General features: G+C 31.4%; 2 protein-coding genes across 3 annotated transcripts in view; one reads left to right on the plus strand and one right to left on the minus strand.

The window, feature by feature from the left end:
• Window positions 1-21,850, plus strand: part of LOC116143423 (protein SIEL-like) — an 80,611-nt gene that overhangs the window by 13,377 nt on the left and 45,384 nt on the right. The gene's annotated exons all lie outside the window — the stretch shown is intronic.
• Window positions 554-20,147, minus strand: LOC116143489 (disease resistance-like protein DSC1). The gene is made up of 11 exons (XM_031428945.1): window positions 20,075-20,147; window positions 18,816-19,227; window positions 18,473-18,540; window positions 17,466-18,307; window positions 16,382-16,693; window positions 15,506-16,294; window positions 14,753-15,375; window positions 14,310-14,472; window positions 13,513-14,210; window positions 12,799-12,931; window positions 554-623 (listed from the first exon to the last, which is right to left on the minus strand). Exons 1-10 carry the CDS (start codon window positions 20,145-20,147, stop codon window positions 12,802-12,804), a joined length of 4,110 nt encoding a protein of 1,369 aa, XP_031284805.1. The 3' UTR covers window positions 554-623; window positions 12,799-12,801.

The following is a 21,850-nucleotide window of genomic DNA, read 5'->3' on the forward strand; positions in this document are numbered from 1 at the left end:
GAAACCAGTAGTAGTAAATAATTACGAGTAGACTGCAGATGAAAAGTGAGTTTGCAATGTACAATGTTAATCAAATGTAGTTTTTTACGGACACGCAGAGCTGAGCCATCAACAAGTACAATACACTACACAACAAGAAAACTAGAGGAATAAAAAAAACTTAAACAATTTTCGATTCAAAACAACAGGTGAGTGGCAGGCTCTCTTCGAGTTCATGCTTGCAATTTGTCCCAATAACAGCATTCGTTGTTCAAATTTTTCTGCAAAAAATGATACGTAAAAAAATGTCAGGCAATTTTAAACAAACAAATGCCAGAAATTAATTACATTATCTGAACTTTGATTTAGCATCATCTATTCTTTAGTTTCTTAATACAGATGCAACATAAATGTTAAATGTTGTTACAGGCTAAATCAAATAGTAGCTTTGTACAGATCTCCATATATATATAAATCACATGCATTTCAGTGGCAACAAAATCCTGTGATATGTCAATATATATAAATTTAATTACATACACAACAGGAAAACAATAAAGGGCGTGTGCCGTACTTCAGATAATCCTTCCGTCACCAGTAGCATAAAGCACACCATCAATTTCTGCTACAGCAAGTGAAAATCGCTGGAGAACAGATGAAGGGAATTCATGGACCAAGTCTTAGGCAACTTATACATCAAGCATGCTTTAAAGGTGGCATGCCACATGCCTCAAGGAAATAAGAAATGTCTAAAATTGGTATTTCATTTATACCATTTACATAGCATCGTCTTGCTACCACATCACACATACAGTAAATACATGTAACCGACATATGTCTCAGATGTCAAATAAGCAATGAATTCAAGATCATCAGTAAACTTTCTCAATCATTGCCCCAGAATCCAGGAATCAAGAAATATATAGAATTCATCTAGATAGAAGATTAAATTGAAATAGGCATTGTTTAATTGTTAGTGGAGACATAAAATAGAGGACAAAAGGAGGGAAAATGTTTAATTGTTGTGCATATACATAATATACAATTATGAGACAATTAATAATATAAACAGGACAACCTATAAAATTGTAAAAAAATTCTATTTTTACAGTACATTGAAAAACTGAATGACAAAATAGGGATTATACTGAAATTTTAAGTAAATATAGAAGTAAATAAATTTTAGGTAGTTTTCTAATAATCTAAATATTGAAATAAATAAAAAGGTAACAACTTTTTATATGTATTGTTAGAAAACAGGTCATAAATCTACGTAAAATGTGCTTATATATTGTACGTATTATTCTCTCTCACAAATCATTCAGCTTCTACATAATTATTTTATGATGCATAGTTAGAAATTGAGAGAGCAAATTAATTAGATAAAATGGATTAGAAATAGAGATTGGACTTCCTACCATTCAAAGCAATTTGGATTCTTAAGTCTTTTAGTGTCGCGGTTCATCAGAATCAAAATCAAATCAGAATCAGAATCAGCAAGCAATGGGGTTGACTTCTACTTGGATTCAACTCTGCCACTTCTATTCCCTTTGACACCCAATTATTGATACACAAAACAAACAAACATCATGATCAATAATTAATATATGAAAAAATCAATCAATTAAAGAAATAATTTGATTCATATATAAGATTACTTTAAAGGCAATCATATTTTAAATAAGCAATTAACAAACAATTACATGCAGATTACATATGTTTATTTGTCATATAAAGATTTTATGATAAGAACTGAATTATATAAAATCAGTAATACTTTATGATTAACACAAAATTATTTCAAAAGATAATGATCATAATCAACTCTACGGGTCCCAATGAGTTCATTTTATATACTTGAATTAAATTTAATATTTTAAGTCATATTAATATTAGTTTCACAATTAATTTAGAAAAAAAAAGTTAAGTTAGAGGTTATGTACTATTTTAGACTTGGCATTACTTTAATGAATATATAAATTTTATAATTTTAAAGAATCCCATAATCATATTCATTAGGTGAACAAGAGTTTCCACAAGAATGAATTAGGAAAATAGAAACTAATCCATAATTAAAATGAGGTGGACAGAAGGAAAACTTACTTATTTATAGTTGCATACTTTCAATCTCTTGGAGAGCGTTCAGTTGTATCCAAATTTCATTCATCCAAAGAAGTAGCAGAACTCTTAAATTGGCAATTGCATGCAGCGGAAAATCATCGGAGGTGGTTCATCGTTATAGCGGCCATTCCATTGAGTTTAGCTTTCTTTAAAGATGAAGATCTATAGTCCTCATTTGTAATCTTCAGGGCACCATAGAGACTCCACCCCATGTTTTTCACCGTTACAACCTTTGTTAAATGGGAACCATTATTTTCATTTATTTTGTGGTTTAATATTCGAAATGATCTCAACCTCATGATTATAAGTAATGTGAGTTTTACCACTATTCACAAAACACAATCCTACTCTCAAGAACCATCGATGTGTTTAATGTCAGTGATTTCTATCTTCGAACCAACCTTTATAGACCCAATGCAAAGTCTGTGGATCATTAAGATATTGATATCATCATACAATAACAAGAAAGGTTGGCCACAAATCTAGCAAATCTGGGAACTCTACAACAGTGCAGAAAGCCAAACCAGCAAATGGATTTATGGCAGTGTCAATTGCAAGGGAATGAGCCCGATGATAGTTTATATATAGCACATTTTGAAAGCTAAACCACTCTGGAATTTCACTCCTGGGAAACTCATACAACCTTTTGGATTCACACAGTTCATCTGCAATAAAAAAAATCTAGCATTGTTAATTTAACATCAAAATTTTTATTCAACAAAATAAAATAAGAATTGACTTTGTATGAAGGAGAGAGACCTCTTCATTTCTGAGCATAAAGTTGTACTTTGCTGAAACTTACAGAGCATTTCACAGTTCTCTGGGCATTCCTTTTCCATTTCCATACCGTTTCTAGACAACTTTTAAAATCTAGGTTGTCATATGGAGATTTGACATGAAATGAGGCCTGTACAAGCACAATGTGTCAAGCACTACATGCACTGATTTGTTAAAATTTGATCTTAATGTTTTTATTTGTATTTTATAAGCCTTTAGAGTGATGTGTTGATATGTTAAGTGACTTCAGATGTTCCTAAATACTGGCACACCACGAGATGACATAAATTTTGTACCAAATGAGCTTATTAATTACTTTTATTAGCCCAACAATCATTCCTCAAAAACTCCACCTTCTTTTCGATTTTCCTCCACAAATATATGTTTATTTTCCTTTCTCTATTCCACCAATCCGTTTGAACTTTGCATTTCCATTGGCTTGCGGTTTCTGACTTTTCTCTTTCCACCTTCTGTTTGCTCTGTCAACACTATCTCTGGATCGTTTTTTCCTTGTTTCCATAGCTCCAACATACCAGAATGAATCCACACTTTACATCCCACACTTTTCACGTCCCTTTGGTTCAGTCAATTTGATGAGCACTTGTACAATTTAATGACTTCATCTCAGCATAATTTCATGTCAATTCCCCCCCTATCTTAATCATGGTTTATTTATCGCATGACAGCTTAATATCTATGACTGACCAGGCATTTCTACCAAATCGACCGAGCGCTCGGGAAATCGCATTGAGTTTAGCGAGATACCTTTGCTGCTTACCCTTTTTCCTTTGCCCAAATCCGTCCCTCTCTCTCGTACCCGGACCTCCTCCGCCCTTGGTATTGCACACCACATGGACAGCGATGGGGCACTATGATCCTTTTCGCCTTGTTGAGGCTTTGTCCACTCTTAGTGGTGATCACGAGCTCTTCTCGCTCGTTTTTGACCGTTTCCCCCCCTAGGCTTCATTCCGTGGACCAGCTATCAGCCCCCCACACATTCTCGCCCCGCCCTACCCTGTAACCCCCTGACCCTTCACGTGTGGCTTGTGTTTTGTAGATTAACCTCATCCCCTTCTTGTTTCTCTTGGGAAGTTTACAGTTTTGAGTTGTAGTCTTTTTTTTTTTTTGGTTTTTCCCATGCTTGGTAAGACAGACCTAACTATACCTCCTGAGGAAAAGCGAGGCTGTTATGTTGTTTCATTAGATGTTCGTATGTTATATTGGTGGTGTGGCTAGGTTTTCTCTTTTCGGTAACTTCAAGGAAGAAATTTTAGGTAGATCCACTTCACAACAATTGCCATAATTGCTGCCGTTGTCTCTCACAGCGGTCATCATAGACCCTGAGGCTCTGATATGATTGCCAGGACAGCAGCGCCATAGATCGAACACCAGCTACGACCCATGGCAGCTCTGGAAATAGTTGACGTCTTCGACAGATTCCTAGTTAGCGTCGACAAGTCAGAGACCGCCCTCCGAGTTGGATATGCTCTCACATCTTTCCAGTTCGCTCTCTGGTAACCATGGGTTGGTATTTTTGGTATTTTCTGTGGTTTTTGGGTTGGTATGAAGTCCTAGTTTTTTGTGTCTATTTGGTGGTGCTTACCACTAGGGATTTGGTCACTGCTTATGATTTTACGATCTGTTGATTAGATTGAGGACAGTGTGGTGTCAATGAGCTGCCCCTGCTGGAAGCCCTTCACTACCTTACGGGGGTCTGTCTTCTATAATGCGATGATGGCAAGTCCGTCAAGTGGATAATTGTGAGCAAGAGGGTAAGATGAGCCCAATCCACCGCCACGTGTTGTCTGAGTCATATATGAGAACTGGTAAGCGGAGTTTCGGCATGACGTAAAGGTGATGGTGCTTTCTTTAGGCTGAAAACCCTTCAGCCTTCGAGTGACACCACATTACAATCCCAAAGTCATCAACGGCTAATCTTTCCCATTGTGGGAGACAATCTTGTTAAGATCAGCAATTCGAGAGATTCCTTACAGATGCCACGCGCGACTAATAAGCCTTTTGCAACACTGAGAATCCAGCTAGCAAGCTCATTGAGATTTGAATAGACTGAGGGAGCGATTCTTGAGCACACAACTGAACGACCTTTTAAATCAATCCTTAGATTGGAAGCTCTTGACGAGATTTGGAATCTCTGTCACTGTGTTCGGAGTAACTGAGAAAACAGATTTCAAATTACAAGTCTATAGAAAGCAATAAAATCATGACCAACCTCAATTCAATGCGCTTTCATATTTTAGCATTTCGAAGCTATAACACTCCATTGTTAGGAGTTATTCTGTGTACCTGAAACCCGTCCAAATGCTTACCTTGCTTTTGGGCATATCACGTTAAACACGGCTCTTGGAGGAAAACTACTGCAGTGATTTAAATGGATCAATTCAAATGAAACCTAGATACTAGTGTCAAGCGAAAGGATTCCAGGTCTTCACCCCAGCCAAAGTACTTTTCATAACCAATCTGCCGAATTTAAATGGTATGGTTGATACTCTGAACGATCTTACGCCTCTGCGAGATCACTTCGTCTTCACATCTAACATTGAAGAGTTACCCACCTTCGCTCTGCCTCTTTTTTAGATGTCCAAATTATGCTTCGCAAGCATCCCTTCCCTAACAGCCAAAAGAGCGGCCAGTTAGAAACAAGATACAAAAGCTCAATTTTTATTTTTATTTTTAATGGTAAAAGACTCCCATTAAATCAAAACTAATTAATTAAGCTAAAGTTTACTAACCATTACTGTTAGCCTGGTCAAATTAATAAGCTTCATACGTAAATTAAGATACAAAATTAATTTTTTAAAAAAATAAATTAGAATCAATACAAACAAATACTCTAGGGAATAGAAACATTAAGTGCCTAAACAAAATAAAGATTTCGGATTTCAGGCTGTAGAGAATAAAATAAATAGGAAACAATAACAACAACAATAATATGCTTGAAAAGTAAGACTATGCATACACGGTAGAACATGTATATATGATATATTCTTTTGATGTATTATGCTTTCTTTGAATTGAAGAAATGTTAATTTAATAAAATCTGAACTAAGAGACTGAGACAATACATAAAAGGAAATAATTATGTATAACAATAAACAATTTACAAAAAGAAAAAAAGTAAATATAGAAGCTTGAGGTTTAAGGAAAATAAAAATTAATGATAATATAAACATTTTTCTTTTTGGCAAGCCTTTGGTACAAGGAAGACTTTATAGAAGAAAAAATAATAGTAATAATAAATACCATAATCTTCGGTTAGCATCCTTAAACCAGACATTAATTAAAATTTGTGTCAAAATTTTAAACTCACTCTCAAAGTATCTCTCTATTTAAATAAGTATAGCTTAACCCTTACATTTTTTTTTTAAATGCTTCGATGATATCCGTAGGATGCCATAGTCGTCTGTCTTTGCAAGTATCATCCGAGCAATTTTCCTACCCATGTCTGAGCAATCATGCATTGTTATTACATTTGTATGTCACAAACACAAGACAACTTATCATAAGAACTTGTATTCCTTGCTTTGCAGAAATGTCACAAGCATTAGATTTCTATCACTGAATCTCGATGTTCCCTTTAAGAGAAACATGCAATATCTAAAAATAAATCCTTCCCTCTTTTCAAGTCCATCATAAAATAACTTTTATACCTATGAATACCCGAAAGAGGACATTTTCCAGTTTTTTTTATTGTACTTTCCCAAAATTCTTTTTCCTTGGAACACAAATGGCAACCAACACTTTAAGAGCCAACGGACGCCTTGGATCTGCTACTACTAGGTTGATAGCTTAATATAATCTTCAGTAGGGAGCCTTGTTCAAAGGCATATGATAAAAAGTTGATGAGCTTCCTTCTTACTTAGCCCTTAACCTGTATCTATAAGCACATCTACTCCACAGTTCTCAACCACTTGTTTATCCTTGTGTTATGATAATTTGACTTTTTGAGCTCAACACATTAAGATTCCAATCAAATTTTCTATATCTGTTGTAAAGATGGTTACATTCATCCAAAACAATGAGAACCTTCTTTTTTTAAGTCTGTCATCTGTGAAGGTGAGTCCTAAATTGGGATCTTTGTCCTTTAATATTTTGGAAAGAAGTTTTTTCTTGCAGTGAGTTAATCTCCCACTTTTCTCTGACTCTTCCCTAACATTTTCAGCAAATATGAACCTTCAAACGATTCAAAATTTTGTTGAATACAAAACCGGGCCATAGTTGTCTTGCCAGCCACCAACCTATGCCCGCAATTCTATTTGGAAAAACCCATTTGACCACCCTTGTGCAACACAAGACTCTAATTTTTTTATGGGAAACTCTACTCCAACCAAGTCCCGATACACTTGGAGAAAATTTATATAGTTTCTCCAAAATATCGTCGGCAGTTCTTCTAGAATTTAGATTCAGGCCTAATATAACAACAAAACAAACTAATAGGTAGAAATATGTTTTATATAGCTTCATTCAATTCAAGCATTCGGAAGTGTGTAATTCACTAAAAGAATTACAAAAAAGCGAAATATTATGAAATTAAAACTTACTTTGATAATTATGTATGGCACACGGAGATTAGCTGCTTCATTCAAAGCAGTCTTCCATCTCTGCAGCGTCTCTAACTTCACCTTCTTACGTTTTTCAAGCTCAGCTAATCCATCCCAAAAATTCCTGTGTTGTCCTCACATCGATGGATCTACGTGATAGAAAAGTGTATAACAATCTGCTCCTTTATTTTCTTGCAGTAAAGGATTTGTTCAAGTTCGGAGGCACCATCTAGAAGATGCTATTTTTCTGAGAAATGATGACTGAAAATCTTTGATGCTTCATGGTATTCAAAAGAAATGATGAAATTTGATCTCTTTGTCATTGGTCTCAATGAAAGTTTAATCTCTCTACGGACGAAACAAAGCGCGTAGAGATGGGGTCACGAAACGTGCGGGTGTCCTCGCCTCTCAAACTAAGGAAACGTCATTCTTCTCTGAAAGATTGTTGGGACGAGAAGGATGGGAGAGAAGAAGGATTGTGGGTGGCGATGAGAAGGAGTGTTGTGGAAAGACGAAGACAACCATGCCATCGACTACAACTGATGAAATGCAGTTTCAGTTATGTTTAAGTAGACCAAAATATAAGGAATTCTTCATCAATCAAAAAACACTTCATTAGGAATTAAATTGAAGTAATTGAGAAATAAAAAATTATTATTTAATATATAATTATTAAATAATTCATTAACATTCCTAGTAATTCTAAATATATAATTAAAATAATATATAAGCATATATTTGATAAATAAATCTTGAAAATAGAGGAAACGGTGAAAAATATTTTGATTATTGTATTATTGCTTTTTAATTATAAATTAAAAACATGATATCACATTTTTACCATCTAAAAATTAAAAGACATGTGAATAAGTAGTTTATAAAGGGAGAAAACAAAAACAAAAACAAAAATAAATCTACCAAACAATAGAGGCACCACTTACTAATTAGCCTTGGAAGTTTAGATCTAACACACCCGTCACTGGAAACAACTTTGAGACACTATAAATATCGGTAAATCTTCAACCAAATTTGACTACATGTTCAGCTTTTTTGAAACATAGATTCTAATTTTTCATAAAATTATAAAATTAAAATAAAATCAAAGAAAAATAGAACATATAAAAGGTTCAAGTATATATGTCACCAAACTAACAAATGGATCCAGATCTGAATGATTTGTAGAGAGATGTAATTGCTCCTGAGAAAGTATGTTAAACCAGATATGAACTGTAAAATTATTCGTCAAAGTCAAATTAAATTTATATTTCTAGAACAATACTGATAAGCATATATACTAGTAATATTTCAAAAGAGTAGGATATACATTAAGTGACATTTAAGACACATGAATAAGTACTTAATAGGAGAGAAAACAAAAAATTGAAATTGAAATTAAAACAAATCTGGGAACAATAGAGGTACTTACCTTTTAATTAGTCTTGGAAATTCAGATTTAACACTCAGAGCTACAGGAAACTGAAAATTGAAACATAGAAGCATTAGTCCTTTCCTAAAATTATACAAAAATTTAAATAAAATCTGAAAAAAAAAATAATAGATATAAAAAGTCATAGTATGTTACGGAAATAACAAATGGAGGCAGATCTGAATTGCTTCAGAAAATGTATGTAAAGATCAATGAAGATCAATGAGGATGTTGAAGCGATGGAAAAACCATAAAACTTTGCTGCTGTTATGAATGATGTCTCCTATTTTTATCTCTTCTTTGCTCACTCTTGAAAGTAAATTGCAGAGAAAGTAGCAGAAATTTGGTGGAAATTTCATTACAATTATTAACTGATTTCTTTTTCTTTAGTGTCTCTCCATTGTTTCCACTTTATCAGAAGTTGTCTCCTCTTTTTCTTTCTTGACTTTGACAATCATGTGTTACACTGTGAGAAAATTAGGGCCGGGTTTTTTCTTTGCTTTGAATTTATGGCTATTAAGTTCATAAATAAATAATAAGTAAATAGCTATTAACAAGATTTTTATTTATAAATATTTTATTGCTTTGAAAAAAGATGATTCTCAATATGATTTGCTTTAAAATTTAAATTAAAAAATTATGTTAATTTTAAATTAGTTTCTCTATTTTTATTACTATGTTAATTACTAATGCTTTTAACTTTATTGAATAAGCGTATAAGATTTAGAGTTTTGATATATAAGTGGTGTGTTAAAAGCATTAGTAAAGAATAACGAATTAAAAGTAAGTTTAATAATTTAATATACGGGTAAATATATAATTATAAAAAAAATTAAAAACTGTGGTTTTTTTAGTCCAATAAAGGGCGATAAATAAGTTTAATAATTTAATATAGGGGTAAATATGTAACTTCAAAATTATTAAAAAGAATGGATTTTTTAGTCAATAAAAGGTAGTTTTTGGCTTTTTTTTGGCCGGTTCCGAAATCCAAAATCATTTCCGATGTTACCGTTGGTCTCCTCATAACCTCCTCTACAAAATTTATACGTTGTCAACTTCACTCATCATTTCCGATTACCTTTAATAGTCACTAACGGTGTTAGTTTAAGAGTGAAAATCTGGAATAAATATAGTTAGGGGTATGAGCTTGAGATTTCGATTGAATCTCTAGTGTGAACATATCGTTTGCTCTATTGTTTTTAAAGATATGGGATGTGATTCATAAAAATGATCAAAATATATGTTATGTAAAGAAGTCAAGTAAATGTGTAGTTTAAATCAGTGGATCAAAATTCCAAGTTTGTGTTCATTAGTTTTCTTTTTTCTCCCCTTCACATGGTCTTCAAGGAAAACTACAGCAAGAAAATGCCAATGGCTTCCTGCAGGAAGGTTCATGGAAATTTCGTGGCCATTATTATCTATTTCTTTTTCTTTGAGTCTCTCTGCATTAATTCCTACTTTACCAGAAACTGTGTAATAATGGGTCCGTTTGTTTTATTATTTTAGATAGGATTTTGGGAATAATATTGGATAGTTGAGTGGAGTTATGATTACGAGAATAGGACTTGAAGAATATATGTTTGGTAGAGTATTTTGACCTTGATATTTGTGTTGAATATTTGATTGATATATTTTTTTATAAATGATTTATTAATATAATATTTTGGTGTATTTTATTAAAATAATATATTATTAGTAGAGTATTTTGACCTTGATATTTGTGTTGAATATTTGATTGATATATTTTTTTATAAATGATTTATTAATATAATATTTTGGTGTATTTTGTTAAAATAATGTATTATTATAACCTTAAGACTTATCAATTTACATTTTAATAATATTAAACATTTTATTGGTAATTTTGTAACTAATAAATATTAAAAAATGTAAACCCATATTAATTTCAAGTGCTAATCCAACTGTTTAAAAACATCATATTAATACATATATGACAAAAGTACTAATTATTAACCTTTACAATCGTTCTTACACGTATACTTCATTAACAACTACGACATGATCCACAGTGCATTCTTTATGTTATCTCGTACAGTCATCATGTTGTCTATAATATCTTGCTACGGTTGACTCGATCCTTCTCCATTTCGGCCATCTTCTGTCCCGTTTTGACAATCACAATATACTTGCTCATTATCCATATTTTTAGTAAACTGTTCGAAGATAGAGTCTTCCATATTATACATTCTGATTACAAGTTTTCGTTAATTAAGCAACCAAGATGTGGTTTCTACTCAAAACAATTCTTTTGGCCAAAAAAAAAAAAAATTAATTTCAATTTAGAAAAAAAAAAATTCTGAAAATATGCAAATTTCACTCCAAGCATATAGTTCTTAATCTTATATCACATTTTTCTTAATCAATAATTTTAGTTTAATATATATTTCTTAAATTACCACAAGAATGAAGACGTTTCACGTGGCTTAATTTGCTTGCAAGTTGTGCAAACGATGGCCCACAAGACATTTGGCATATTTTCCAGGGCCCCCACATTATCACTATGTAGGGTCTCTTTGTTCTTTAAACCACTTGAATCGTTTATTTTATTGGCCCTTTCGTGAACCAATAACACCTTCATTTTACTTGCCCTTTTTATTTTAATATTTATATAAATATCTCCAGGAATCTGGAATTAAAGTTTATATAATTGAAGTATTTTAACAAAATTTTAAATATAAAGGGTTAAAAAAAAAAATATTATATTAATATTTAAATTAGAGGGCAAAAAAGTGACCAACAGCAGAACATATAAGTGATTATTGGATAAATTGAATAAATGATTGAACATATAAGTGAAGAGATTAAGATTTTAGAACCACTAAAACATAAAACGACACCAATGGTCGGCTCAAGTGACATCAGAGGTTTTTTTTTCTCATCTTCACGTGGTCTTCAAAGAAAACTACAAGGAAAAAAATGCCAATAGCTTCCTGCGGGAAGGTTCACGGAAATTTCGTGACAATTCTTTAGTCTCTCTCCATTATTTCAACTTTATCAGAAGTTGTCTCCTCTTTTTCTTTCTTGACTTTGACAATCATGTGTTCCACTGTGAGAATCTTAGGGCCGGATTTTTTCTTTACTTTNCTACAGCAAGTGAAAATCGCTGGAGAACAGATGAAGGGAATTCATGGACCAAGTCTTAGTCAACTTATACATCACGCATGCTTTATAAGGTGGCATGCCACATGCCTCAAGGAAATAAGAAATGTCTAAAATTGGTATTTCATTTATACCATTTACATTTAGCATCGTCTTGCTACCACATCACACATACAGTAAATACATGTAACCGACATATGTCTCATGATGTCAAATAAGCAATGAATTCAAGATCATCAGTAAAACTTTCCTCAATCATTGCACCAGAATCCAGGAATCAAATGAAATATATAAGAATCAATCTAGATAGAAGATTTAAATTGAAATAGGCAATTGTTTAATTGTTAAGTGGAGACATAAAATAGAGGAACAAAATGGAGGGAAAATGTTTAATTGTTGGTGACATATACATTAATATACATATATAGATCAAATTAATATCTAAACAGGACAACCTATAAAATTGTAAAAAAAATTCTATTATTTACAGTACAGTATTGAAAAACTGAATGACAAAATAGGGATTATACTGAAATTTTTAAGTAAATATAGAAGTAAATAAATTTTTTAGGTAGTTTTCTAATAACTCTAAATATTGAAATAAATAAAAAAGGTAACAACTTTTTATATTTATGTTATTGTTAGAAACAGGTCATAAATCTACGTAAAATGTGCTTATATATTGATACGTATTATTCTTCTCTCCAAAATATCATTCAGCTTCTACATAATTATTTTATGATGCATAGATTAGAAATTGAGAGCAAAATTAATTAGATATAAATGGATTAGAAATAGAGATTTGGACTTCCTTACCATTCAAAGCAATTTGGATTCTTTAAGTCTTTTAGGTTGCGGTTCATCAGAATCAAAATCAAAATCAGAATCAGAATCAGCAAAGCCAATGGGTTGACTTCTACTTGGATTCAACTCTGCCACTTCTATTTCCCTTTTGACATCACAATTATTGATACAACAAAACCAAATCAAACATCATGATCAGATAATTAATATATGAAATAAATCAATGCAATTAAAAGAAATTAATTTGATTCTATATAAGATTACTTTAAAGGCAATCATATTTTAAAATAAGCAATTAACAAACAATTACATGCAGATTACATATGTTTATTTGATCATATTAAATATTTTATGATTAAGAACTGAATTATATAAAATCAGTAATACTTTATGATTAACAACAAAATTATTTCAAAAGATAATGATCATAATCAACTCTACTGGTTCCCAAATGAGTTCATTTTATATACTTAGAATTAAATTTCATAATATTTTAAGTCATATTAATATTAGTTTTCACATAATTAATTTAGAAAAAAAAAGTTAATGTAGAGGTTATTGTACTATTTTAGACTTGGCATTACTTAAATGATATATATAAATTTTATAATTTTATAAGAATCCCATAATCATATTCCATTAGGTGAACAAGAGTTTCCACAAGAATGAATTAGGAAAATAGAAACTAATCATATAATTAAAATGAGGTGCAGAAGGAAAACTTACTTATTTTTATAGTTGCATACTTTCAATCTCTTGGAGAGCGGTTCAGTTGTATCCAACATTTCATTCAAATCCAAAGAAGTAGCAGAACTCTTAAATTGGCAATTGCATGCAGCGGAAAAGTCATCGGATGGTGGTTCATCGTTATAGCGGCCATTTCCATTGAGTTTTAGCTTTCTCTTTAAAGATGAAAGATCTATTAGATCCTTCCATTTGTAATCTTCAGGGCACAATAGATGAACTCCACACTTTTTCACCTTACAACCTTCTATGGGAACCATATCATAAGTGGTAACTACGAAATTGATCTCAACCTCATGATTAAATAATGTCCGAGTTTCACCACTATACATAACACAATCATATCCCAAGAACACATGATCTGATTTAATGTAGTGAGTTCTATCTCCTTCGAACCAACCTTTTATAGACCCAATTGCAAAAGTCTCGTAGGGATCATTAAGATATTTGATATCCATCATACAATAAACGAAGAAAGGTTGGCCCAAATCTAGCAAATCTGGGAACTCTACAACAGTGCAGAAAGCCAAACCAGCAAATGGATTATGGCATGTGTCAATTGCATCATGGAATGAGCCCGATGATAGTTTTATATTATAGCTAGCATTTTGAAAGCTAAACCACTCTGGAATTTCACTTCCTGGGAAACTCATACAACCTTTTGGATTCACACAGTTCATCTGCAATAAAAAAAAATCTAGCATTGTTAATTTAACATCAAAATTTTTATTCAACAAAAAATAAAAATAAGAATTGACTTTGTATGATAGGAGAGAGACCTCTTCAATTTCTGAGCATAAAGTTGTACTTTGCTGAAAACTTAGCAGAGCATTTTTCACAGTTTCTCTGAGTGCATTCCTTTTCAATTTCCAATACCGTTCTTCTAGACAACTTTTAAAAATATTAGGATTGTCATATGGAGATTTTGACATGAAATGAGGCCTGTCAACCAAAGATTAAGTCAAGCAAATAACATTGACATGAAATTTGATATAAAATTTGATCTCTAATGATTTTTATTTTGTATTATATATAAGACTTTAGAGGTGATGTGTTGATATGTTAAGTGACTTCAGAATGTTACATAAAATTATGCACCACATGAGATGACATAAATTTTAGTACCAAATGAGATATATATAATTACTTTTTATTAGACAAAATAAATTAAAAGAATCGAAAAACATTATTGAGCTAAAAAAAAAATATATTTATTATTTACCTTAAGCTGCATATACCATCAAAGGGATTTGAAATTTGCAATTTATTGGATTGTAGTTCATCTTTCTCTTTCCCTTTCTTTTTAGCATTGTCAACACTTCTTCTGGATGTTTCCGATGGTTCTCCATAAGCTCCAACATACAAGAAATGAATCCCACACTTTTGAATCCCACACTTTTTCACTCCTTTGTGTCTAGCTATAAATTTGATGAGCACTTTACAATTTAATGACTTCATCTCAGAATAAATTTCATGATATTCCCCCTCGCACTTCTTAAATGTCATTTTATTTATAGAATGAAAGCTTAATACTACATGATCTGACCAGGCATCTTCTGAACAAAATCGACCGAAGGCGAAATAATCAGATTGAATGTTAGAAGAATAAATTTGCTGCTTACCATTTTTACTTTTGACCAAACAGTAACAGATAGCAGCGTAATAAGGAAACTCATACGAACTTGGTGGCAAAACAACAGATGCAAGAAAACCTAGAAAGTTTTTATTATGCCAATCTAGTGGTTGATCAAGAGCTATATAAGATCCTGTATTTTGAAAGGTAAACCACTTAGGAATTTCATTTCCAGGGAAAATGATATCAGCACAAAATTCTCGACAAGATTCCTGTACCAATGAAAATGAAAATCATCACATCATAACATAGTTTTAGCTTCAGATTTTTTTTTTTTTTTTTCCCATTGCTTTTAAAAAACAACTAACATCATGAAAAAGGAGAAAGCATCAAAATAGGTACCTCATGAAGAATTTTAGGTAGATCCAATTCAAAACAATTGACAAAAATTGATGCCCGTTGTCTCCAAAGAGGTAATAATAGAAATGATGGATCTGATATTGATTGCAAGGACAAGCAATTAGATGCGCACACAGATACACCCATTGGAAGCTCTGGCAATAGTTGAAGTCTCCGACAATTACTTATGTCTAGCGTCGACAAGTAAGAAAGCCCTCCGATGTTTGGTATGCTCTCAAAATTATTTCCACTTAGATCTAACAATTCCAGCAAGGAAAATTCTCCAAGACATTCAGGTAATTTGGTGATTTGACAGTTTGATAACCAAAGATCCATTAAAGAGCTTGAACCTGATGAAGAATTCAATACCCAATTAAGGGGTGTCTGATCTTCATAATAATGAGATATGGCTAAGTCGGATAATTCTGGCAAGAGTAAAATGGATGATGGTGCTTCTTTTAGGGCTGTCTTTCTAGCTTCGAGAGACACCAAAGCTTTTAAATCTCCAAAGTCATCAGGTAATCTTTCCAATTTGGAGCATTTGTTAAGATAAAGCCATTCGAGAGATTTCAACTTACAGATGCCATCTGGCAGACTAATAAGCCTTTTGCAACCACTTAGATCCAGCTTAGCAAGCTCATTGAGATTTTGAATAGATGAGGGAGCTATCTTGAGCAAACCTGAACATTCTCGTAAAATCAATTCCTTAAGATTTGAGGCTCTTGAGAGATTTGGAATCTCTGTCATGTGTTCGGAGTAACTGAGATCAACAGATTTCAAATTTACAAGATCCTATAAGAAAGCAAACAAATCATGACCAACTCAAATTAATGCCTTTTATATTTATAATTTTCGAAAGATAAATACCATATTACATACCTGAACACCGTTCCAATGCTTAACTTTGCTTTTTGGCATATCAAGTCTAACAAGGCTCTCTGGAGGAAAACTTAATGGCAGTGATTTAAATGGATAATTATTCCAACTGAATAATATTATGTCACTAGGAAAGGATTCAAGGTCTTCAAAACCATGCAACTTATTTTCATAACAATCTGAAGAATTTAAATGGTATGAGTTGTATACTCTGAAGAATCTTAAGTCATCCATCTCTGACAAAACATGAAAATTTAAGCCTGCATTGCTTATTTTAGATATGTCCAAATTTATGCTTCGCACTGCATCCCTTCCCTAACAGCCAAAAGAGACGGTCAGTTAGAATACAAGATACAAAGCTCAATTTTTTATTTTTTATTTTTAATGGTAAAAGACTCCCATTAAATCAAACTAATTAATTAAGCTAAAGTTTACTAACCATTACTTGTTAGCCTGGTCAAATTAATTAAAGCTTCATACGTAAATTAAGATACAAAATTAATTTTTTTATTAAAAATAAATTATGAATCAATTACAAACAAATACTCTAGGGAATAGAAACATTAAGCTGACTAAAACAAATAAAGATTTCGGATTTCAGCTGTAGAGAATAAAATAAATAGGATAACAATAACAACAACAATAATTATGCTTGAAAAGTAAGACTATGCATACAAAGGTAGAACATGTATATATGATATATTTCTTTTTGATGTATTTATGCTTTCTTTGAATTGAAGACATGTTATTTTAATAAAATCTGAACTAAGAGACTGAGACAATACATAAAAGGAAATAATTAATTGTATAACAATAAACAATTTACAAAAAGAAAAAATGTAAATATAGAAGCTTGAGTTTTAAGGAAAATAAAAATATAATTGATAATATAAAACATTTTTCTTTTTTGGCAAGCCTTTGGTACAAGGAAGACTTTATTAGAAAGAAAATAATAATAGTAATAATAAATACCATAATCTCTCGTTAGATATCCTTAAACCAGACATTAATTAAAATTTGTGTCAAAATTTTAAACTCACTCTCAAAGTTATCTATCTATTTATAAATAAGTATAGCTAACCCTTACCTTTTTTTTTTTAAATGCTTCGATGATATCCGTAGGATGCCATAGTCGTTTGTTTTTGCAAGTATCATCCCGAGCAATTTTCCTACCCATTTCTTGAAGCAAATCATGCATTGTTATTTCATTTTTGTATGTCACAAACACAAGACACTTATCAATAAGAACTTGTATTCCTTGCTTTGCAGAAATGTCACAAGCATTTAGAGTTTCTATCACTGAATCTCTATGTTCCCCTTTAAAGAAACATGCAATATCTAAAAATAAATCCTTCTCCTCTTTCTCAAGTCCATCATAACTAACTTTTAATACCTTATGAATACCCGAAAGAGGACATTTTTCCAGTTTTTTTATTGTACTTTCCCAAAATTCTTTTTCCTTGGAACACAAATGGCAACCCAACACTTTAAGAGCCAACGGAACGCCTTTGGAATATGCTACTACTAGGTTTGATAGCTTAATATAATCTTCAGTAGGAGAGCCTTGTTCAAAGGCATATTGATTAAAAAGTTGATGAGCTTCCTTCTTACTTAGTCCCTTAACCTCGTATATATAAGCATCATCTACTCCACAAGTTCTCAACACTTGTTTATCCCTTGTTGTTATGATAATTTGACTTTTTGAGCTCAACAAATTAAGATTTCCAATCAAATTTTCTATCTGTTGTAAAGATGTTACATCATCAAAAACAATGAGAACCTTCTTTTTTTTAAGTCTGTCTCTTGTGAAGGTGAGTCCTAAATTGGGATCTTTGTCCTTTAATATTTTGGAAAGAAGTTTTTCTTGCAAGTGAGTTAATCTCCCACTTTTCTCTGACTCTTCCCTAACATTTTCAGCAAAATATGATCCTTCAAAACGATTCAAAAATTGTTGAATACAACACGGGCAATAGTTGTCTTGCCAGCACCACCTATGCCCCAAATTCCTATTTTGGAAACACCATTGATCCCTTGTGCAACAAAGACTCTATTTTTTTATGGGGAAACTCTACTCAACCAAGTCCCCATAATCACTTGGAGAAAATTTATATAGTTTCTCCAAAATATCGTCGGCAGTTTCTTCTAGAAGTTTAGATTCAGGCCTAAATAAACAAACAAAACAAAATTAATTAGTTAGAAATTATGTGTTATATAGCTTTCATCAATTCAAGCATTCGGAAGTGTTTAATACACTAAAGAATTACAAAAGCGAAATATTATGAAATTAAAACTTACATTTTGATAATTTATAGTATGGCCACCTAGATTAGCTGCTTCATTCAAAGCAGTCTTCATCTCTGCAGCGTCTTAACTTCACCTTCTTACGTTTTTCAAGCTCAGCTAATCCATCTCCAAAAATTCCTGTTTGATTCCTCACATCCGATGGATTACGTGATAGAAAATGGGTATAACAATCTGCTCTTTATTTCTTGCAGTAAAGGATTTGTTCAAGTTCTTGGAGGCACCATCTAGAAGATGCATATTTTCTGAGAAAATGATGACTGAAATCTTTGATGCAATGGTATTCAAAAGAAATGATGAAATTTGATCTCCTTTGTCAATTTGGTCATCAATGAAAGGTTTAATCTCTCTACGACGCAAAGCCGCATAGAGATGGCTCACGAAACCGTTGCGGGTGTCCTCGCCTCTAAAACTAAGAAAAACGTCATTCTTCTCTGAAAGATTGTTGGTGGAAGACGAAGAAGGATTGTTGGTGGAAGATGAAGAAGGATTGTTGGTGGAAGCGAAGAACCAGCCATCGACTACAACTGATGAAATGCTTTTCAGTTCTGTTTAGTAGACAAAATATAATGACATTTTCATCAATCAAAAAAACACCATTAGGAATTAAATTGAAGTAATTGAGAAATAAAAAATTATATTAATATATAATTATAAAAAATTCATTAACATTCCTAGTAATTCAATATATAATTAAAATAATATATAAGCATATTTGATAAATAAATCTTGAAAATAGAGGAAACGGTGAAAAATATTTTGATTATTGTATTATTGCTTTTTAATTATAAATTAAAACATGATATCACATTTTTACCATCTAAAAATTAAAAGACATGTGAATAAGTAGTTTATAAAGGGAGAAAACAAAACAAAAACAAAATAAATCTACCAAACAATAGAGGCACCACTTACTAATTAGCCTTGGAAGTTTAGATCTAACACACCCGTCACTGGAAACAACTTTGAGACACTATAAATATCGGTAAATCTTCAACCAAATTTGACTACATGTTCAGCTTTTTTGAAACATAGATTCTAATTTTTCATAAAATTATAAAATTAAAATAAATCAAAGAAAAATAGAACATATAAAAGGTTCAAGTATATATGTCACCAAACTAACAAATGGATCCAGACTGAATGATTGTAGAGAGATGTAATTGCTCTGAGAAAGTATGTAAACCAGATATGAACTGTAAAATTATTCGTCAAAGTCAAATTAATTTATATTTCTAGAACAATACTGATAAGCATATATACTAGTAATATTTCAAAAGAGTAGGATATACATTAAGTGACATTTAAGACACATGAATAAGTACTTAATAGGAGAGAAAACAAAAAAATTGAAATTGAAATTAAAAAAAATCTGGGAACAATAGAGGTACTTACCTTTAATTAGTCTTGGAAATTCAGATTTAACACTCAGAGCTACAGGAAACTGAAAATTGAAACATAGAAGCATTAGTCCTTTCCTAAAATTATACAAAAATTTAAATAAAATCTGAAAAAAAAAAATAATAGATATAAAAAGTCATAGTATGTTACGGAAAAAACAATGGAGGCAGATCTGAATTGCTTCAGAAAATGTATGTAAGATCAATGAAGATCAATGAGGATGTTGAAGCGATGGAAAACAATAAAACTTTGCTGCTGTTATGAATGATGTCTCTATTTTTATCTCTTCTTTGCTCACTCTTGAAAGTAAATTGCAGAGAAAGTAGCAGAAATTTGGTGGAAATTTCATTACAAATTAACTGATTTCTTTTTCTTTAGTGTCTCCCATTGTTTCCACTTTATCAGAAGTTGTCTCCTCTTTTTCTTTCTTGACTTTGACAATCATGTGTTACACTGTGAGAAAATTAGGGCCGGGTTTTTCTTTGCTTTGAATTTATGGCTATTAAGTTCATAAATAAATAATAAGTAAATAGCTATTAACAAGATTTTTATTATAAATATTTTATTGCTTTGAAAAAAGATGATTCTCAATATGATTTGCTTTAAAATTTAAATTAAAAAAATATGTTAATTTTAAATTAGTTCTCTATTTTTATTACTATGTTAATTACTAATGCTTTTACTTTATTGAATAAGCGTATAAGATTTAGAGTTTTGATATATAAGTGGTGTGTTAAAGCATTAGTAAAGAAAACGAATTAAAAGTAAGTTTAATAATTTAATATACGGGTAAATATATAATTATAAAAAAAATTAAAAACTGTGGTTTTTTAGTCCAATAAAGGGCGATAAATAAGTTTAATAATTAATATAGGGGTAAATATGTAACTTAAAATTATTAAAAAGAATGGATTTTTTAGTCAATAAAAGGTAGTTTTTGGCTTTTTTTTGGCCGGTTCCGAAATCCAAAATCATTTCCGATGTTACCGTTGGCTCCTCATAACCTCCTCTACAAAATTATACGTTGTCAACTTCACTCATCATTTCGATTACCTTTAATAGTCACTAACGGTGTTAGTTTAAGAGTGAAAATCTGGAATAAAATAGTTAGGGGTATGAGCTTGAGATTTCGATTAATCTCTAGTGTGAACATATCGTTTGCTCTATTGTTTTTAAAGATATGGGATGTGATTCATAAAAATGATCAAAAAATATGTATGTAAAGAAGTCAAGTAAATGTGTAGTTTAAATCAGTGGATCAAAATTCCAAGTTTGTGTTCATAGTTTTCTTTTTTCTCCCCTTCACATGGTCTTCAAGGAAAACTACAGCAAGAAAATGCCAATGGCTTCCTGCAGGAAGGTTCATGGAAAATTCGTGGCCATTATTATCTATTTCTTTTTCTTGAGTCTCTCTGCATTAATTCTACTTTACCAGAAACTGTGTAATAATGGGTCCGTTTGTTTTTATTATTTAGATAGGATTTTGGGAATAATATTGGATAGTTGAGTGGAGTTATGATTACGAGAATAGGACTTGAAGAATATAGTTTGGTAGAGTATTTGACCTTGATATTTGTGTTGAATATTTGATTGATATATTTTTATAAATGATTTATTAATAAATATTTTGGTGTATTTTGTTAAAATAATGTATTATTATAACCTTAAGACTTATCAATTTACATTTTAATATATTAACATTTTATTGGTAATTTGTAACTAATAAATATTAAAAAATGTAAACCCATATTAATTTCAAGTGCTAATCCA

This window comes from Pistacia vera, unplaced genomic scaffold (genome assembly GCF_008641045.1).
Source record: "Pistacia vera cultivar Batoury unplaced genomic scaffold, PisVer_v2 Contig430, whole genome shotgun sequence".
NCBI lineage: Eukaryota > Viridiplantae > Streptophyta > Magnoliopsida > Sapindales > Anacardiaceae > Pistacia > Pistacia vera.

Bases quoted from the DNA above. Each gene is read 5' to 3' on its own strand.
- LOC116143489 (XM_031428945.1), bottom strand. From the start codon at position 20,147: ATGCTTCTATGTTTCAATTTTCAGTTTCCTGTAGCTCTGAGTGTTAAA. The intron at 19,228-20,074 runs GTAAGTACCTCT...TCTACTAAACAG, and splicing joins ATTTCCAAGACTAATTAAAG to AACTGAAAAGCATTTCATCA. The intron at 18,308-18,472 runs GTGATTATGGGG...ATCGTTTTGAAG, and splicing joins ACTATATAAATTTTCTCCAA to GATCATATTTTGCTGAAAAT.